Source organism: Neopelma chrysocephalum, unplaced genomic scaffold (genome assembly GCF_003984885.1).
Source record: "Neopelma chrysocephalum unplaced genomic scaffold, ASM398488v2 Primary Assembly neopelma1_71, whole genome shotgun sequence".
In the NCBI taxonomy this organism is placed as follows: Eukaryota; Metazoa; Chordata; class Aves; order Passeriformes; family Pipridae; genus Neopelma; species Neopelma chrysocephalum.
This window is the reverse complement of record NW_020897731.1, coordinates 9,180,415-9,200,272: the sequence shown is the minus strand read 5'-3', so window position 1 is coordinate 9,200,272 and position 19,858 is coordinate 9,180,415. Positions and strand designations below refer to the sequence as shown.

Below are 19,858 nucleotides of genomic sequence, written 5' to 3'. Positions count from 1 at the left end.
GGTGCCTTTGCATCCTTATGTGCAAAAAGGGGTGAATCTGTACCCCTCATTTTTCCTAGTGGTATGAATCTTAAGGACATTCATATTCCAAAATTTGTCATTAAGGAATTAAATCCTGTTGGAAGTCCCAGATGTACTCAGAAGTCAATTTTGTGCGTTTGAAAGTAGTGTCATAATGTATTAGTATTTTTAGATCACTCAGATATTTTCAGCTGGAGGAAAATCTTTTATTTTCTTTGTTAATTGTGCTATGAATAGATCACAGGCTACTGAGGAGAAATGAGTCGATAATGTTGAAATGGTGATCCCTTGTGAGTTCTGGTGTGCACCTGGCTGCTCTGCATTGCTTACCAAGCTGGGCTGCTGGAGCAGTGACAGCTTCTACCAGCTGTGGATCTGTCCCAAAGTTTCCTGGGCTTTTTATGAAGACATGGCAAGCTGCCACTGCTCCCAGCTCCTTGGGGCTGTGGATTAATAACGCAGTTTAGACCCCGATCTTTCAGTATGAATCACAACAGGCCTCTGCACTATTCAAATTGTCAGTAAAGAAACTTCAGAGCATCATCATTCATTATCTAATTTCACTCCTTGAGATACAGTTAGCAAAAGTTGTGCATGCACTAATCACAAATGAAAGGCAGAGGGGAGTCAGAGGGAAGATGTTGGAGATACTATTAACATTTTGAAAAGATTTTTTAAAGATGGGCTTGACCCTTTTCTGGAGTGAATCAGGATACCCATGGTGATGGCAGGAGCTACAGTCCTGAGTCAGGACATCTGCACGCTTGCTTCAAGGTTTTCGAGAAGAGATCACAGAATCACAGAATGGGCCAGGTTGGAAGGGACCACAGTGGGTCATGTGGTCCAACCTCCTTGCTCAAGCAGGGTCATCCTAGAGCACATTGCATAGGATTGCAGCCAGATGGTACCTGAATATCTCCAGTGAGGGAGACTCCACAACCTCTCTGGGCAGTCTGTTCCAGTGCGCAGTCACCCACACGGTAAAGAATTTCTTCCTCGTATTCAGATGGAACTTCCTGTGCATCAGTTTCTTCCCTTTGCCTGTTGTCCTATTGCTTGGCACCACCGAGAAGAGCCTGGCTCCATCCTCTAGACACCTTCCCTTCAGATACTTATAGACATTGATGAGGTCCCTTCTCAGTTGTCTCTTCATGAGGCTGAACAGGCCCAATTCCCTCAGCTTTTCTTCATAAGAGAGGTGCTCCAGGCCCTCCATTGGACAGGCTCCAGGAGCTCCATGTCCCTCTTGCTCTGAGGAGCTCAGAACTGGACACAGCTCTCCAGGTGCACCTCACTAGGGCTGAGTAGAGAGGCGGGATCACCTCCCTCCACCTGCTGGCAATGCTCTTCCTACTGTACCCCAGGATACCATTGATCATCTTGGACACAAGGTCACACTGCTGACTCATGGACAGCTTGTTGTCCACCAGGACCCCCAGGCCCTTCTCCACAGAGCTGCTTTCCATCAGGTCAGCCCCCAGCCTGTCCTGGTCCATGAGTTACTCTTCCCCAGGTGCAGGACTCTGCAGTTGTCTTTGTTGAATTTCAGACAGTTCTTCTCTCCCCATCTCTCCAGCCTGTCGATGTCCCTCTGAAGGGCTGCACAGCACTGTGGGATATTGGCCACTCCTCCCAGCTTTGTGTGATCAGTGAACTTGCTGAGGAGGCATCTGCCCCTTTATCCAAGTCACTGTGAATAAGTTAGACAATACTGGGCCTGGTATTGAACCTTGAGGAACAGCACTAGTTACAGGCCTCCAACTAGACCCTGTGCCACTAATTATGGTGCTCTGGAGTCTGCCATTCATCCATTTCTCAATCCATCCCACTGTTCATTCATCCAACCCACACTGCCTGAGTTTTCCTATGTGGATATTGTGTGTCAAAAGCCTTCCTGAAGTCAAGGCAGGCAACATCCACTGCTCTCCCCTCATCCATCCAGGTAGTTGTTTCATAATAAAAGGCAATCAGGTTTGTCAAGCATGATTTACCTTTAGTGAATCCATGCTGACTATTTCTGATCACCTTCTTGTCATCCGTGTGGATAGAGATGGCCTCCAGAATGAGGCGCTGCATTACCTTTCCAAGGATTGCGGTGAGGCTGATTGGCTGGTAATTCCTTGCATCCTCCTTGTCCTTTTTGAAGAGTGAGGTGACATTTGCTTTCTTCCAGTCCTCAGGCACCTCTCCTGATCACTATGACCTCTCAAAGATGATCGTGAGTGGCCTCACTGTGGTGTCTACCAGCTCTCTCAGCACTTGTGGATGCATCACATCAGGGCCCGTGGACTTGTGGATGTCAATTTTGCCTAGGTGTTCTTGAACCCAATCTGATGGTAATGACAGTGGTTTTGTAGCGTTGCATGATCTTTTTTAAAGGAAGAAAATTTAAAGAAAAATCACAACATTGCTCACTATATGCACCCTAAAGGGATGCATGTGAAAGACAAGGTGGATGAGCCTCTGTTACAGCTCAGTCTTTGGCGTCTGCGGCCTCTATGGATTGCTGACAAGTAACAGGTATTACAGATTAAAATGCTAACCACAAGGTGAACCCAGCTCCATCAATAGTCAGAATAAGCAAAAGAGAAAGAATCATCAGGGGTAGAGGATTTAAATACCTTTGTGTGGGTAAATTATCAACTCATTTCACTGGCCAAAGACAGAATATCTCTGGAGACGTTTTACTGAAGGCAGAAACCCAATTAGATTGTTACACAACTATTAAAGTGTTTTCAGGCAGAGAATTTAGTGCTGTAGAAATATTAAAGGATTAGAGCAAAGCATGTAAAAGCAGAGAATAGCACAGTTAGAAACTTCTCATGGTCTTTAGACTCCTAGATCACTCATGTTTGAGGATTGGTTGGTGTTCTGGCAGTTTACCCCTCTTGCATTCGCCAATACAGAGTGACACCAATACCAAATTTTATTTTGTTTCAGACTTAATGGCATTCTGGATACACTGGAAATTTTTGATGTCAGAAACATGGAAGCATATGCATTTAGTGACATACTTTGGTTCCTTGCCTCTTTCATCTGGGTGAAAATTTACAGAGATCAAAAAACTTCTGGTCCCGACATGTTTATGTTGAGTTAACAACCATCGATGTTAAGAACTTCATCCAGTTTGACTGGGAAATGATTCATAATGGTTTCTGCATTAAAATGAGCCACTAGTTAGCAAGATGCAGTCATTATAAATTGTTTTCATAAGAGTTTAATAACTGCATGTATTTGCCATGCAGCTTTACATTTGAGATTATCCTCCACCCCTTTTACTTACACACTGTAGTTCATTTAGGTGGTCTAAATACTTTAAATTTACTCCTTTAGATGGAAGCAAACCCTTTCAGTGAGATCCTGCTTCAAGTTAGGGATACGGTGCAGTGAGTTCCAGAGAGTATACGGTGCATCCTCTGACCTCGGCATAGATGGAAGGTGCTCAGCTGTTTCTGACTCACTGTGCCTGTGTGTTGAGCAGGTTGGATGCCAGTCTGAAATGTGAACTTCTGCAGTGACAGTCCTGAAACTGTGAAAGAGCCTGCATTTGGCCATGGAGTTGCTTCTCCCCAGTGCTGTCAACACCAGGACTCAGGCTGTAATAGCAAAGGAGAAAGCTGCTGCTTCAGTGATTATTGCTCAGTTGTTGATGTACCTGACCATCTCTCCCTCCGCATCTCCCTTCAGCACCATTTCTGCTGTTTCTAATAATTGTGTTTCTTTATAAACAGTAATTTAGGACAATTAGGAGCAATAGCATAGTTAAACCTTTAAAAGGCTATCTAGCAATGTCATTTTCTTTACTAATGTGTTCCTGCTTCCATGTCGTTTGTGAATAGACATGTGTTAGCCAGCTAGTGTGCTTCATCTGTGGTGACTTTGATTTATTTGCTCTGTAAATTGGGACTGAAGCAATAATGGAAAGTGACATTAATTGTTTAACAGAGTCCTCTTTGTCACATCCTCTGCTTTCTCTGGGGTGTTTGAATGTTGAAACTTGTACAAAACTAATTGAAATTGCTGTGATGAGGATCGGTGTCCACTCAACTTTCTGTTCTTGAATGTCAGCACACTTGAATGTCTGTTTAAAGCACGAGAGCTGAGCAGCTAACAGCAAATATCAGGATTTCTTCTGGCATGCTATTATTAAAGAAGGCATTCCTTGTTAGAAATAGTAACACTTCCAGCTTAGTTGTCAGCTTTATAAGATGCAGGGCTCAGCAGTGTGCCCCACCAGTTAGACTTGCTGAAGAAGTTCCTGGTGTGGGGCTTGGGGTCATGAATCCATACCCCCTCACGGCCACCCCAGGCCCAAGGGCTGGCTCTCACACCATTTATCCCACCGCCTGCAAGGGGCTTGAAATGCCATTGAGAAGAAACACTGGCACTTAAAATGCTTTTTTGCCCAATAATACGTTTTCTTACTATTCTAGAAGGGGCATCGTAATTTTCCTCTTTTCCTCTCAGAAAGTGGCTGTGAAAAGCTGGATGCGAGTTTTATTCGCAAGGTGGCTACCCTCTGTCATTTCCATCCTCTGCACTCTGAATAATCACATCTCTGTGCATATGTCTGCTTGGTATGGTGGAAATCACCTAATACCGGAACTTGGACACTTTTTCTCAGTGGCCAAAAAGCCTTTTGGCCTTTTAAGTGAGTGCTTCTCCTTAGCATTAGCTTGCCTGAGTATTTATTTGTTTCTTGGAGATGATGCTGTAAGCACCAGTACAGTTTGTGCTCTGCCTTAGGTTTCTAGCTCAAAGACAGCTTTTATGTGTAGAAACCGTGAGGTGTGATTTGGCAGAGAAGCCTGGCAGGAGCAATTATCTGTGTGGTTTATGATCATCTCTGTTTGGAGTCTGCTAGATAAAAGTATTACTGAAAAAAGTCATGCTAAGGGGATACCCAGATTCACTTGATGATTTTAATTTTTTTTTTTTGGTAGTGTAACTTGGCAATATTTTGTTGTTTCCTTTTTTAACTTCTTTTTTTTTCATGCTTGTTTTTCTTACTGATGCCATTTGTCTCGCTAGTTCACTTCTAAACTTTGAGATTTGAACTTAGCTGAAATCCTTTCACAGGGTGAACATGGAGCATGATGGAACTACTCTGAAGCTGGTATCCCTGGAATCAGTGAAAGGCTTTTCATTTACTTTAATAGCACTAGGATTATCCTAGGAATCCCAGATAATTGATCTTTCAAGATCAATTTCCAATCTCTTTGAAAAATAAATATAATGATTTTTACACAGTTCTATTTCTCAGTACTCACAAAATCTCTACCTTAATATACAGCAGGGACTATATTTCATTAAAAAATTGAAAGGCACTTAAATTTGACAAAAAGAACTGTTGTTGCTGAAATAAGATATAAATTAACATTACAGACACATCTGATTAGGAATTAATCTACTTTTTATAATTGCAGTCTGAATTAGATAAATGCATACATTGAGCACGCAAATGACATAAAAGGACAACTTCAAAGGTAACTGGCCTAATACATTTCTTTAAAAGAAACCCAAACAGCCTGCCATTTATAATATGAGTCCTGCTGGCTATTCTTTTGCAAGAATACTCGGGAATGAGAAGCTGTTCATTTGGGTTTGGAGCAAGGATTTGCAGAAGTGTGGAAAGGAAACCCTTTCTCACTTACACTGAACCTCGTATGTGAACAAGGTTTTCCATATTTCACCGGTGATTCATTTTGGTTTCCTGACTAGCTGTCTGATTCTTGTAATTTTGTCAGGTCAATTAGCTGGTGTTCAGTGTTGAAAAGAGAAAGAAAGAGACAGCCTGGGCTGACACCATCATTAGGTGTCAGCATCTTAGGCATATCCTGTAATACAATCCCTGGGTGATTACTTATCATTGTTAACACCTGATAGAAAAAAAGAATTGTGGAAGAAAAGCAAACTAGCAATACACCACAGGTGCAAAGAGATTTCTCTGGAACAGAGATGGATCATTTTATTGCACCTAATTACATCTTCTGAGATTCTGTTGCAGGTTACTGTTTCAAGGGCTGATTTAACTAAGTGTTGTCTGCTTGTTCACATACAGAGGCATCGTTTTTGTTCCTTTTCTCTTCTCACCTTGTTCCTCTTTTTGTTTTGTCCTCTCCCACAGAAGATAGATGAAGAGAGCGAAGCAAACTTGCTAGCTGTTCTCACTGAAACACTGGACAGCATCCCTGTGGATGAGGATGGATTGCCTTCATTTGATGCATTGACAGATGGAGATGTGACCAACGAAAATGCCGCTAGCCCTTCTCCAATGCCCGACGGCACCCCTCCAACTCAGGAGGCAGAAGAGCCGTCTCTAGTAAGAACCCTTCCTACTGTTTAACAGGAATTGGATGTGCCTCTGGCTACCCGCTGCATGGGTATGATGTAGTCACAGTAAGGTCTGGACTTTTCATTTAGGCTGGAGAGGAAAATCAAGTAAAGAACTGAAAATTAAGTGGGGAAAAAAACCCCCATCAAATAGTCAAATAGCTATATGATGATTAATATAGCAATCTATTAAAATGCTGTTGAAAATATTGTTTTTGAGACTTTTGCTAATGGGGCTGGCACTTTTGCTTATCATTCTATTCGTATAAGCCAGGGTAATGGTTCTTAATTTATATTTCATTTCTTGGGGCTCTTTTTGTTATGTATGTTTAGATGTCATTTTTGGTGATCTGTAAAGAAAGGCCCAATGAGTCTGGTAGGATGCGGGGCTAATTTTGTGCCTTTAACATTGATTTGACCAGTAAGCACCAGCTTAGTGCTAACCAGGGCAAAACTGAATCTTGGGTGAGGATATGGGTGAAATATTATACACATTTTGCTCAGTAAATCTAGTTTGAGACCTGATTCTGTTTCTGCTGAAAGCCTCTTATCACTGGGAGCAAAGCCAGATACCTGAATCTTGACACTGTATCCATTAGTCTGTTAAAATTAACGTCTCTGTCTAGATCAGAGGCCTCTTCTGTCAAACAGATCACCAAGAATTTCATTTTGCCATGGATTCAGAAATCCAAGATTCCTGTCATTTCTGCTTGCCTTGCAGTATACTGCAGTAAAGGGAGCAGAAATGTGCTGCCAAGCCAGAAGAAATTGAAATCTGTTTACTCTTGAGGAATATCAAGTCCTGCTTTCTAGTTTGTTGTTGAAATTGATATAGCTAATTTTAAGTAACTATGCAAAAAATGTAGATAAGTCATTTTAATCCATAAAGATGCATAACTTTACTCTTTTCCTTCCACTTCCCTTTCCCTGATGTGTTTGTAGCTTAAGAAGCTCTTGCTGGCTCCAGCCAACACTCAGCTAAATTACAATGAATGCAGTGGTCTCAGCACACAAAACCATGCAAACACTAATCACAGGATCAGAACAAGCCCTGTGGTTGTTAAGGTACAAACTTAATCTTTATAATAAGGAAAAAAAAAAAGTGTAACAAGGTCTTCTATGCTTTCAGCAACAAAATAAGCAGTAGATCTGAATGTATTGCATTAATCTGCCTACTATCTTGTAACTGCTTTTAAAAAAATGTGAATGGATTATAGACTGGGTTCCAGAAAATCACCTGAGCTCCTTTATGCTCTGAATATTTCATTTATGCTTTTTCTCTTGGCAGAGTTCAGTTGTAGTCCCACCGTCTGTTACTCTTGCCTGCTTTACTGATACACAGAGTAGGAGGAGGTGCGATAAAATTTGCCGATGGGCTGGTGTTGTTTATGAGTGACTCCAGGGTGCAGGACTGCCATTTTACCAGCTGTCTGAGCTAAGACAAATGACACTTTATTCTTGGCAAAAAATGTATATTAGGCGTTAATTGGATAGAATGGGGGGCTCTGACATAATTCTGTTAGCAGGCAGTATTAGACAATGTTTGTCTTGCCATTCACTGTAACTGAAAACGGACTGTTTAGGGGTACTTAAGAGAGTTGTGAATACTGGGTCAAGCAATCAGCAGCAAATTAAGGTTTAAACCAGCTTATTTTTTTGTTCACAGTAAAGGCGCTGTAGGGTCTTGTTAGTTACATGTTGCTGAGTAGGAACATTGCAGTGTAGGAGAAATGAAATAAAAAGCTGCATAAATGTCATTTAGGAATTTTAAATGTAATTTTCTTTCCTTGTTCTGCAAACAGTTATTCACAGCTCATAGATCTAGTACACTTAGACTGAACACTTCATTGAAAATCTCATCTCTTCAGAAAACCTATATCCATTCTGATAAGGTTCAGCTCACTAATTTTAGTTTTTATTTTATTTTATTTTATTTTATTATGCCCTGTTTTTAAGACTGAGAATTCATGGAGCAATAAAGCAAAGAGCATTTGTCAACAGCAAAAGCCTCAAAGACGTCCCTGCTCTGAACTTCTCAAATATCTGACTACGAATGATGACCCTCCTCAGACCAAACCAGCAGAGAACAGGAACAGCAGCAAAGAGAAATGCACCTCCAAAAGGAAGCCCCATCTGCAGTCTCAGACAAATCATCTGCAAGGTAGGTGTGGGACTGCAGAATACAGCTTTGGTACCAGCAGGGAAGCTGAAATACTGTGGTTGGGAATACCCTTGATACTACTTCTGTTCTTTGGATTAGTGTTGTAAATCCAGAATCTCTTCTGTGTAAAAACAATTTTAAAACAGTATAATGGAGTTAGAATTAGTTAGCTAGATTTAGTTTTTAGACAATTTTAATCCTTTATTTATTGCCCCCAGGCTCAGGAAAAGAATCTCAGGTAAAAAAGTTAAACAAATACCACATGGTAATATACCAAACTATCTGGAGATACTTTTTCACAGAGAACTGTACCACTAAGAAATCATTACACCCCTAAACAAGCTGGGCAGGCCAGTTCATTAGTGTGCTTCTTTCTTTTTTGCTAGTGTAAAACTGAAGGCATTGTTAACCTGCCACATAGTCCTTAAGAGACAATAAATAGTGCTCTCACTGCTACGGAGAAAGCAATAAATGTGTCATTCCTGTTAAAGCTGGAATACCGGTTTGTAACTTTATTTTGTAAATAGCTGAAAGTTTAGCTGCCATCCTGATCTTTCTCTCTCATTTTTGGATTCTTTATGGCCAAAACTAAACCCTTGTGTTGACTTTTAGTATCCCTCGATGCGTAAAGAACTGGTCTATATTACAAGCAGCGTCTATGACAGAGATGCAAGAACTTAAAGCCTCCTCTCTCACTTTCTCTCCCCCTCTTCCCCTGTCTGTTTTCCCAAGATAAAGGAAAGCTGTAAAAGCTTATGAGCCCAAAGGGAACTTTTTTAAAGTTACTGTTACTTTAAAATACATCTAGGTGTTTATATTGGCCTGGCATCTGGAAGGCCAGGTGCCTATCTCAGTCACATCAGTGCAAATCCTGGATAATTCCACTAAAGTCAATGGAAGTTATCTGGCTGCAACAGAGATGAGGGTATGACCCTAAATGTGTTGTTCTGGTATTTTTAAAGCAACAGTTGTAAACTGTGTATGGTTTTTCTTCTTTTCCCCTCCCTCCTACCTGCATTTTCAGCATCCATCAAACCTACTTTTTCACTCTGCACTAGAAAGTGTAAGCAAACTTAATAAAAATAATCCTCCCTTCCCACCACTGAATCTCGTTCTTGCAGCTGTACATTCTGACATCCTAAGTGTCAGAATTTCTCCATTATGTTCTCAAATTATCTGAACAATATTAATTCTGAGAAAGAAATCCAAGTGCCCCTAGAGCTTCTTGATGCCAACTACCACTCCTTCTGGATGGCTTTGGCAGTGTGCTTCACAACAGAATCCAGACTGAACTGTACATGTAAAGCTTGGGACTGTTACTGCTGCAGTGGTACGGAAACACAGAACTGCCAGAAGTTACAGGGGGTGTCATGGTTTGAAAAGCCTCAAAATCCCATTCTGATTCCTAGCCCCCCTCCCACATCTCGACCCCATGTGAGATGGGTTTTCCAGACAAAAACACAAGACTCAATATGGGGGGAAAGGAATGTATACAGGACTGTACAAATAAATAAATACTATAATACATTACATATTATCTTAACTCTATATCTATCTCTACCATGACAATAATATTTACAATGGGCCAAATCTCTTCTCCCTCCAAATAAAAGTCCAGGAGAGAAGAAGAAGAAAAGACCCCTTCCAGTCTCTCAGCAGCAGGTCTCTCTCTAGGCAGCAGGCTCTCTTCTTCTCTTCCAGGCAGTTGCAGCTGGATCCTTGCCAATGCACACGAGGGAGGCCTCCAAGCCTCTCTCGGCCCTCCGTCCTCAAAACGGGGGTCTTTCCGTGGGCTGCTTGACCCCAGACACGGTTGCATCACCACGGTCATATCACGAAGCACAGGGGTCTTCGTGACGGTCTGGTATCCTCAGGGGAAATCAAGCCCCTGTGCAGAGCTCCCATGCTCTGACTCAAAGATGGCTGCCAGCTTCTCTGAGGCTGCAGCAAGGAGGGGGGAAGCCCAAGGTCACCCCCTCCACACACATTCCTTGACCGTCCTGGCGTAGCTCTCAGGACAGTCTGAGCTTCTTGCTCCTCTCTGCAGTGCATACTGCACTTTAGGACTCCTCTCAGTCCACCACCCCCTCCTCTTTCTCGGAGGGGTCTCTCTAGGGAGTTCGGGGGTTTGGGTTTGTCCAGTTCTTACCCCGAAACTCTGTTCCTGCTGCTGGCTTGGTTCTCTTCCTGCTGCTGCTTTTCCTTCTCCTCAGACATCTCTGTGTCTTCCATGCAGCATACCGGCTTCTGCTGTTCCTGTGGTCCTTATCAGTTGGCTCTTTGCCACTGCTCTTCGGACGCTGCTGTGTCTACTGCTGCTCCGTCTGCCTACTCACAGTGGAGAAAACTCCTTCGGCTTCTCAGCCACAGGCACTTAGTTCAGTTCAACACCATTCCAAGTCCACATAGCCCCCCAGCCGGGGGCTGGGGGGGGGTGCCGGAGGCCCCCAAGGGCTCCCTGAGCCCCTTCCTCGTGGCTCTCACAACATGGCCACCCTTCTTCTAACAACAAGAACCACTGCTTCTCTTCCGGTCTCCAGAGATATGTTTATATTTTGCAGGAGCACTGATTGGGTCAAACCCCAAGGGTCACCACCCCCTGGGGGTTACCACTTTCCTAGTTTCAGGGGGAAAAACCTGGCTCAAACCACTACAGGGGCTTTACTAACACTGCTGGATGCTCAGGTGGTAGGTGATAAAGTATGTCATGTATAACATGCTATATACACGTGTATGTTATACACATATATATGTGTGTGCACACATAAATACAGATTAAAAAAATCTTTCTATTCAGATCAGAGCTGCTTTTTTTCCCCAGCTGAGGCAACTGTGTAGATTCAGTACGAGAGTCAGGGGATGCAGAGTTGTGGACAGGAGAAGTTAGGAAAGTCCAAAGGGACATACAACTAACTTACCAGTGTTTAACAGATGACTGTGATTTTAGTAGTATTGCAGGTAGAGAGAAATTACTCTCTTCTTTAATTCCTGCACTTTAATTTACAGGCTTCTAAAATGTTGGTTTTTTCAGCAAATTTGCCTCATACACCAATATATAACTTCAATATCAATGGATTTGCATATAATACAAATATAAGAATGTAATCTTTCAGCTTGGACAGTCAATTCATACAGAATCAAACTTGCAAATTTAACTGACATTTGCAAACCTGCAGTTATTGGTTTCATACATATAATCAAAAGTACAAGAAAATTGGCTCCTTCTCTTTTAAAAATAATCAGGGTCTGATATTTTCTTTCAAAGTTACAAAAAGCTCACAAAGGATAAGTCAAACGTTATTTTCCTTTAGGGTTACTGTTGCAAGCATATTGCAAACCCATGGGAATGTCCACAAACGCATTCATGCCAAAGATCATCTGTGGTTTTGCACTGAAATTTGCCCACGAGGAAACTTAGTTCTTTTGAACCTGAATGTTTTCAATTTACAGGGACAAGCAACTTGATGTGAACCCTTTTTAATGAGAAAAAAACCACACCACGGTAGACCTTCGAACTCTAATAAACAAGCGCCATGGAAAATGACAGTGTCTTGGCTAAATATTTACACTATCAATAGCTGTATGTGAGGATGAATCCTTTACAGGAAGAGTGTTTGGTCAAGCCCTTGCCTAGCAATAAGAAAACTAATGGGTGTTTTGGTATGCGAATTTCTCAGTGGGATTGCTCAGTGATATCTGCCTAAAATTAATACATGCAAGTGTGAGATAATGCCTTGGTTCTGTGCCCATCTCTGACAGATTTGCACTGTGCCTCAGTGCTTCAGAATTTAATATGTGTATATTCTGATGTGGGACTACTCTGTGGGGCTAATAAGGGCTAGAATGAGACTTTTTGGAGGCTTAAATAGCTCTTACACATTCAGCTTCTTAAAAAAACCTAAACTGGGTAAAGGCATGTAGATTTTTATCCTAAAAAAAAAAAAAAGGAAGCCTTTGTATATAAGTTTATTCCAGAGCCTTATGCACAAAGATGAGTCAGGTTACATTCAGTTTTACCATCACACCTGATTTTATACACAAATCAGTGGCCATGCTGGATCAAACAAATAACTCATTGAGGTGCATCTCCATACCCTGACAGTGACTTCTGAGGAAGGTGAACCCCAGGTGAACACCTGAGCTTCCATTTCTAACTTTCATACGGGGAGGAGGAGAAACAATATGCAGCTCTTCAGAATTGGGTTAATTTTTTTAAAAAATGTAATATTACTTCAGGAATGCTCTAGAGCTTATAAAGGTAATCAATTTGCGTATAAAATCCTTTCATGTTAATAGGAGCTCCAAGTCTAGAATGAATATGAAATATGCAGTAGTGACACTCTGGACAAAAGATCTGCAGTGCAGGAGTGTTCAAGGGGAACATTTTGTCTTAATTAATCTGCAGAAGAGAACCCCTGCTGTTGTTCTTGGTACAATGCTCCTATCTAACTTCTGAAAAGTAAAATTTGCAAGTAATATAATTTTTAATTTTAAACATTCTACTGGCAATTAAAGGAATTGTAGTTGCATGACAATATCCTAATTCTTGGCTTGCTTTAGGAAAATACAATTTTGCGTGAATAAAAGCTACAAAGACTTGTATTTTTATGGCCAGAACTTTGTTTTTTGTGTGTGTTGGGATTGTAGTGCTGAGAGCTTCAACCCCATTTTTAACCATCTGTGACTATGTCCATGGCTTGTCATAGTTTGCAGGATAATTTTCAGAAATTTGTACTATAACTGGTTGGACTCTGGCCTCACAGAAACAACCTATTCTCAGTGCTATATATAAAACTGTATATTGTAGAAGTAAAATTAACTGAATATTCATAACGTTCTGTTACTTTGTAGTTATTCTACTGCTCCTGTTTCCAAATAAAACGTGAACTGTAGTCTAAATTAACTCTAAGAGAAATAACATTTTCACAGTATATCCTGTAGAGTTCTTCATTGATTTTTAAGATGTACCACTCTTCTTCTGAAAGGTTCTTGGCATTTGGATTGTGTACTGCATTTCAGAGGTAGAGTAATTGATGTAAATAATTGTTGAAATTTAAGTGCCCTTTTGGTACTAGTAATAAGGAATCAGGATGAGTCTCTTTATTTATCTATCTGAGATATAAAAAATGGCAATTGAATATCAAAGTTCAGCCTTAACTGACTACCACAGGATTCCAGTGCCAAAATAAAAAGAAATGTTTATAGTATTCATTACAAACTGTTTAAATATGCCATAATTGTTTCCTTTTTTCCTTTAGCCAAACCAACAAGTTTATCACTTCCATTGACGCCTGAGTCACCAAAGTAAGTACTAAAAAGTGCAAACATTTATAAAAGGGAGGGGGGGTTCAGTAGATTTTGGCTACAGCAACTCCATTTCAGCTTGTTTTTATAAATGTGCCCTGTCTTCCAGTGATCCCAAGGGTTCCCCATTTGAGAACAAGACTATTGAACAAACCTTAAGTGTGGAACTCTCTGGAACTGCAGGTGAGAAATGCAGAGTGCTGGCTCTTCCTTTAAGCATGGCTCGTGTGTGTTTGTTCACTGTAATATACCACAGGTACACTGAGATCTCGCAGTGTCTCCAGTAGATTAACTTCAGTTTAGCAGTGACTTTTTATCCAGTTACCTGAGAAGAAATGTGTTTGAAAATATGTCTCCAAACCTACACAGGAGAGCATAATTTCTGAGAAAATATGAATGAAACCATTTATCTGTTATACTTCTCCATTTCCCCATAGATTTGTGTACTGCTGAGCACCATCTTTCAAAGACAAACCCCACAGCACAGTGTAATAGATGTTACAGATGTAAAAGTTATGCCATCCAGTCTGTCTCCAGGCTGGTCTAGGGCTGTACACGACTACATGTTTCAGGGCTTTGTCAATTCTAGATTAATATGTCACAAATAACAGCTTTCCCCTCTACCACTGAAAAACTATTCCATAGCTTAGAGGGAATTTTTAAAACTGGTATTAATTTTGTATTCCTCCTTTTTCTTTATTTCTTCCATTAACACACTTCACACAACCTCCCTTTATCCTTCTCCTCCTTTCTGATCCCTGGATTTGTACCTTTTGAAGATTTGTAGGATTTTTTGTCATGTAGTGGTTTAGTTCATGCATCATCCATTTAATCACTCATTTAATTCATCTGCTCTTTTTTCTGCTGAAGTCAATTCCTTCAGACTTAGATCTGTTTTATGGCTTTCCTCTGAACTCTGTTTTGCCTCTGTTTTCGTGAAGTGTCCAGAGCCAAGCACAAGAGAACACATTCAGCTCCACCTGAGCTATTGCCAAGACTGTTTTCTTTCTCAGTTGTGTAATATTGAAAAATAAGAGACGTTCTTGGAATGTGTTTCTCTTGGGATAACAGTGGATTGTAAATTATATGATCATTATGATATATGAGCATTAAGGGAGGAGGGGTGCATTGTAAAATATGTCTTCAGGTACCAAAAATCAGCTTCGTGGCCCTAAATTCAGTGTTAGCAGACTGGGTTTGTGTATGTACACTGGGCTTTCACCCCCCAACAACCATCATTTCACTTTTTCAGAAACCTTTCCATTAGTTCAGCATTAAAACTTGCACGCTTTCCTCTGCTGTGTCCTGGAAACTTGCAATCTTAATTATTCTTCTCATGGCAAAAGGAAACATCCTTCCAATACACCTTCTGTTTGCAAAACCAACATGACTAACATGGCAAAATTCACTGTATGCAGGAGGGTAATCCTATTCAGTACCAGTAGGCCAGAAGCATGGAGAAGCCTCTTTTATCATTACTGGAGAGAAAGTCTGCACAAGAGTGCCCATTTGTAAGCACATGGGTAAGTCAGTGTTTAGTGCTGCCAACAGGAAGGGGCAGACGAGGTGACTACAGCAGAGTGGTACAAGCAACCGTTGAAATCACTGAAGGAAGCAGTGTTTTCTCCCAGCCAAAAAGTCAGCAGCCTGCTCTTCCCATCAGCTGACTAGACAGAAATTGGGAGTCAGTCTGACCCCTGGATAGTCCTTAGTATTGCGTCCATAATGGCAATGGAAATGGTCTTGGTATTACCAAATTCATTCCGCTCCATCAGCTGTGCACAGAGGAGGAAACAAAACAGCTTTGTGGTTCCTTGGACAATATAACCAGGAGAACTGGCGCATTAAAAAAAGCATCAGAAGCTGTGAAAAACAGCACAACTGGATGCATATCCAGTGAACAGGAATGCTGTACTGTGATTCTGTGATTCTTTTTCACTCTGGAAGTAAACAGAGGTTAGCTAGAAAATAAACTGATGATATTCAGGAAAAGAGTTGGTAGAACATATGTGGCCAGGGAGCTGGGGCAGTGTACATGATGGTGGCTCTTGGACTTCATGTTGCACTTGCTCTGGTCTTCACAACGTGGTGAGGAGATTTCAGGTGATCACTTAGTAGCTATGTTAATCTCTGCCTGCACATACACATTGATTTTTATTTTTAAATTCATATTTGTGTATAAATCTATAAAAAGGTGCACGTCTTACTTTTTAACTCATTTGTATTGCAGTAGTGTCTTATGTCCTGAGTCTGCTTGTGCCAGAAGCATAGTACATAAGAGAAACAACCTGGAGTACTGAAGAATTTATAACATATGTATGTAAATCATGGCAGAACTGGGATCCACTTCAGTTAAAAAAAAACAACTAAAAAAAAAATAAATAGTGGCAGTAGTGATTGATAATACCTTGAAGTTCTTTAGTGAGACCCTGGCAACTCCAAAATTATATCCAGATAACCGCATTGCTCATTGTCCTTATATGGGGCAGCTTGCACTGTACAAGCACTATTTATTATAATTTAAGTAGGAGTTGCCTTGATCTCACTACCAAATTGAAAAGACCATTAACAGTGCTGCTTGCACTATCGAAGCAAAAAGTATTTTAATATAAATAGCAGCTCCCTTGATCTCTCTGCTGAAAACAACATTGCTTCCCTCACTGATGAATTAACTATAGAGTAGAAAAATAAATAAATAAAAGCATTTCCCACATGAGCCATCAATCTTCATCACACACACATTTTGGATTCATGTATCTAAAGTCAAACTGAAACTGTTCTATTGCCAATGCTATATCTTGCTTTACAGCAGATTCGTTACTAGTCATGAATGTAATTCTGTCCTCCCTAAAACTGTCAAAACATTGATTTGTCAAGTTACAAGGAACAAATATTTTTTAAAGTGTTTTCACACCACACATAGGAATTCTTTGAATACGCTTTAAATAAGTGCCCTATGATACAGGAATAAGTCCATTGCTATCTAAAATCCCAACTCCTGAAGCTGATTTCTAGTGTTATTCTAGGGAAAATGGACCAGAACATCATGATATGGAGGGAGTCCTAGGCGATGATAACGTAGTGAATGAACTTCCTGTGTCAGGTGAACCTCATTCTGGGTAAGAGGCTCAGAAGAGGTTCATCTCTCTTTATTTCCACAGGCAGCTGCATTGTCAGCGCCTTGCTAAGAGGCCATGGGCAGGAACCTCTCCAATGTTTTCCAGAAACATGGGATTATTCTGTGTGACTTCTTTGCCCTTTGTTACTAGTCAGGTTGAGGGGGCACCTGCAAGCCCAGGAACTAGGAGGATGACTCACCTTCTCAAAGTTGGCGGTGTTTCTCTTGGCAATCAAAGCCTCCTCAATGATTGTTTTAAAATTTTGATTGTATTAGACTTTGTGCCGAATTTCTGAATGCCAGATTTTAGATGGTGTGGCTTCTAATTTATCTTTCTCTGTTATCTCAATGTCTTCTTAAACTGTTCACTCCTAAATACTCAAAGCCACCATTTAAGTACGTGGAGTTGGTTTACATGCCTAAGGCTCAATCAGTACCTGAAAGGCTATTTCTGCCCTCTTGGTGAAAAGTCTCTCATTTGCACACAGTTCCCTGTAATTTATCGTAGTATAAAACTCCTCAACAGTCTTGGGTTCAAAATTTGATTTCTCCAAAAAGATGACAGAAAAGGCTATATGAACACAATCGTCTTGAATTGGAACTCATGAGCATCCTTGAGGATACTGATACCCCCAATTTGCCCACCTGTAGATTTGTATTACCTCTTATTTGTGAGAACAAATACTTAAAATCTGCCATATAAGAACTTCTTTGGCCTCAGAATGATTTCTGATAAAATGAGATGTGAGATATAGAGAGTTGTCCAGAGGGAATAAATTCTAGTAAATTATTTGATATTTTCAGGCATCTGTGTTTATTCTGTGCAGCACTGACAACAGGATTAAACTGAATACTCAATGAGCATGTAGTTTTTTATTATATGATGATTATTTAATTTTATTATATTTTCCTGGCTTCTGCAATCTTGTGCCTCACAAAAGCTCTTCTTCTACTGAATTGAACTGTTATCTTGTGTTCAGTGTTTTAAGTAACCTTAAATAATGTTTCCCTTGACAATCCATTTTCAAACTTAAAAGGTATGAAAGAATTCATTTTCAATGCCTCTCAAAAGCCCAGTGCACATGTAGAAAGGTTCCAGGGCTGCGTTCCCCAAAAGACATTAATTACCAGCTCCCTCAAAGCACAACAAATGTCATCAAACATTTGATGCTAAGTTACAGCAGAGATTTAGAAATATCTGTGTCTACGTAAAACAGCATTGCAGATCAATCCTAAAAAGTCCAGATGTCACATTTAATGCAAAGACACTCCCCTATTTTCTGCTTTTCAACCTAGCTGAGCTAAATGAGTTACTAACCGGTTTTTTGTAGTGGAGTTTCGGAACGTATCAAACGTAGTTTCACTCTCCTAGAGACTTTCTGGAAGGAAGTCACATGGCTAAGGTGGCAGAGTTGGCACACATGCAAACACCTTTTGCTGCACAGAAAGGGGGAGAATGGTGCTGCTTTGGCAGCAGTGCTGACAGTTTGATGTATGCTGTTTTCAAGCAGAAGATCACTGAGTGAGTTCGTAGTATATAGACAGAGCAAGGCAAAGTGCAAACGTACCATTTACCAAAGCTATTCAATTAAGGAAAAGTCCCTACAAAGAAAATGGTTTCATAGCATGTCATGAAAAAATACTTGTCTTTTACTTTAAAAAGAAAAAAGACTGTTTAAGGGGGATGATTGTAGAGTATGTACCACTTCTAACAGATTTGCTGTGCAGAAGTACATAAGTGTGAGTGATGTAGAGGTACTTGTTTATTATAGAGCACATTTCAATGCAGTAATCATAAATATTGCTAAGGTTGTGCTCCGTTGAAATATGACCTACATACTCTTGATTGTTTGTGTTACGTGATTTGTCTGACACCCATTACATTCTGGGTAATGGCAGCCATTTGTTGCTGTGCACAGCAGGCTCTTTTGACAAAAGAAAATAGGCAGCAATAAAAAAGCTATAGTCTGAATTACATTCTGCACAGCGCTGCACTGCTGAGAGTTTGTGCAAGTGTGTTAACAATGCTCTGAACTGCCTCTTGTCAGCCTTCAGCCCGTAATGGCCATCTGTCCTTCCATAAATCTGTCAAAACCTGCTAAGTTCAAGAGAGAGTACGGAATATACCTTGTACTGTCAACGCTAAAATGTACACATTGGGGGAGAAATCGGTGAGTGTGAAATAATCCAATGGTTATAGGATATTGCAATGCCATTGATGTGGGATCATGGCCTTTGGTGAAGATTACCAGGGGTTAGAGTGAAGATGAACAAGTGTGCAGCCAACTGGTTTTCTCAGAATTCACAGTTTGAAGATTGGTCATGGGACACATTGGAGATGAACTCCGTAGAGGTGACATGAATTCAAAACTTTACTCCCTCCTCCATCCCCCAGTGTAGGTTTGTTCAAAAGTTAAATGAACATTTTCCAACTTTTATCTTTCTACTTGCCTGTGCGCTTCCTGCTTCTGCTGAAAACCAGGAAAAAAGCCAGAATGCCACGAGGAAGCCCTTTGTTAGGCTGTCCCCAGCCCAGTTCTGCCAGCAAGAGAAGTGCCAGTAAATTTAGCTCAGTCTGTACTTTTGTGAGGGGTTTTTTGGTAGGATTTGGGGTTTTTTTTCCCTTTCTCTGAAGATTGTTGGACTCCTTGTCAGGTTTCTGGAAATTGTTGTACTCTGTGTTTTGCTTGCTTCCTGCCGGGACAAGCTTTAAAGAAGTGGTTTGAAACAATATTTTATTTTGAATATTGGATTATCTCTGGGGTTTCTTTGCATGAAATTCTTAAATATGCATGTTCATTGTGGAGTGATTGTATTTTTGCTTCATTCTTTCTTTAAAAGTACATCCAAAAAAACAGTGACTAACCCCAGAGGTTCTCATGATCTGTAGAGTTTCATAAGTAAAAGTGTCAGTTCTAAGC

General features: G+C 40.6%; 1 protein-coding gene across 4 annotated transcripts in view; it reads left to right on the top strand.

The window, feature by feature from the left end:
• Positions 1-19,858, top strand: part of PPARGC1A (PPARG coactivator 1 alpha) — a 373,942-nt gene that overhangs the window by 333,563 nt on the left and 20,521 nt on the right. For 3 of the 4 annotated variants that reach the window (XM_027686341.1, XM_027686343.1, XM_027686342.1), the window contains exons 3-7: positions 6,149-6,343; positions 7,297-7,419; positions 8,311-8,515; positions 13,774-13,819; positions 13,929-14,002. In XM_027686341.1, coding sequence (XP_027542142.1) covers positions 6,149-6,343; positions 7,297-7,419; positions 8,311-8,515; positions 13,774-13,819; positions 13,929-14,002 — 643 coding nt within the window. Of the gene's footprint in view, positions 1-6,148; positions 6,405-7,296; positions 7,420-8,310; positions 8,516-13,773; positions 13,820-13,928; positions 14,003-19,858 lie in introns of those variants that run through there. The other variant, XM_027686344.1, reaches the window with a different exon arrangement.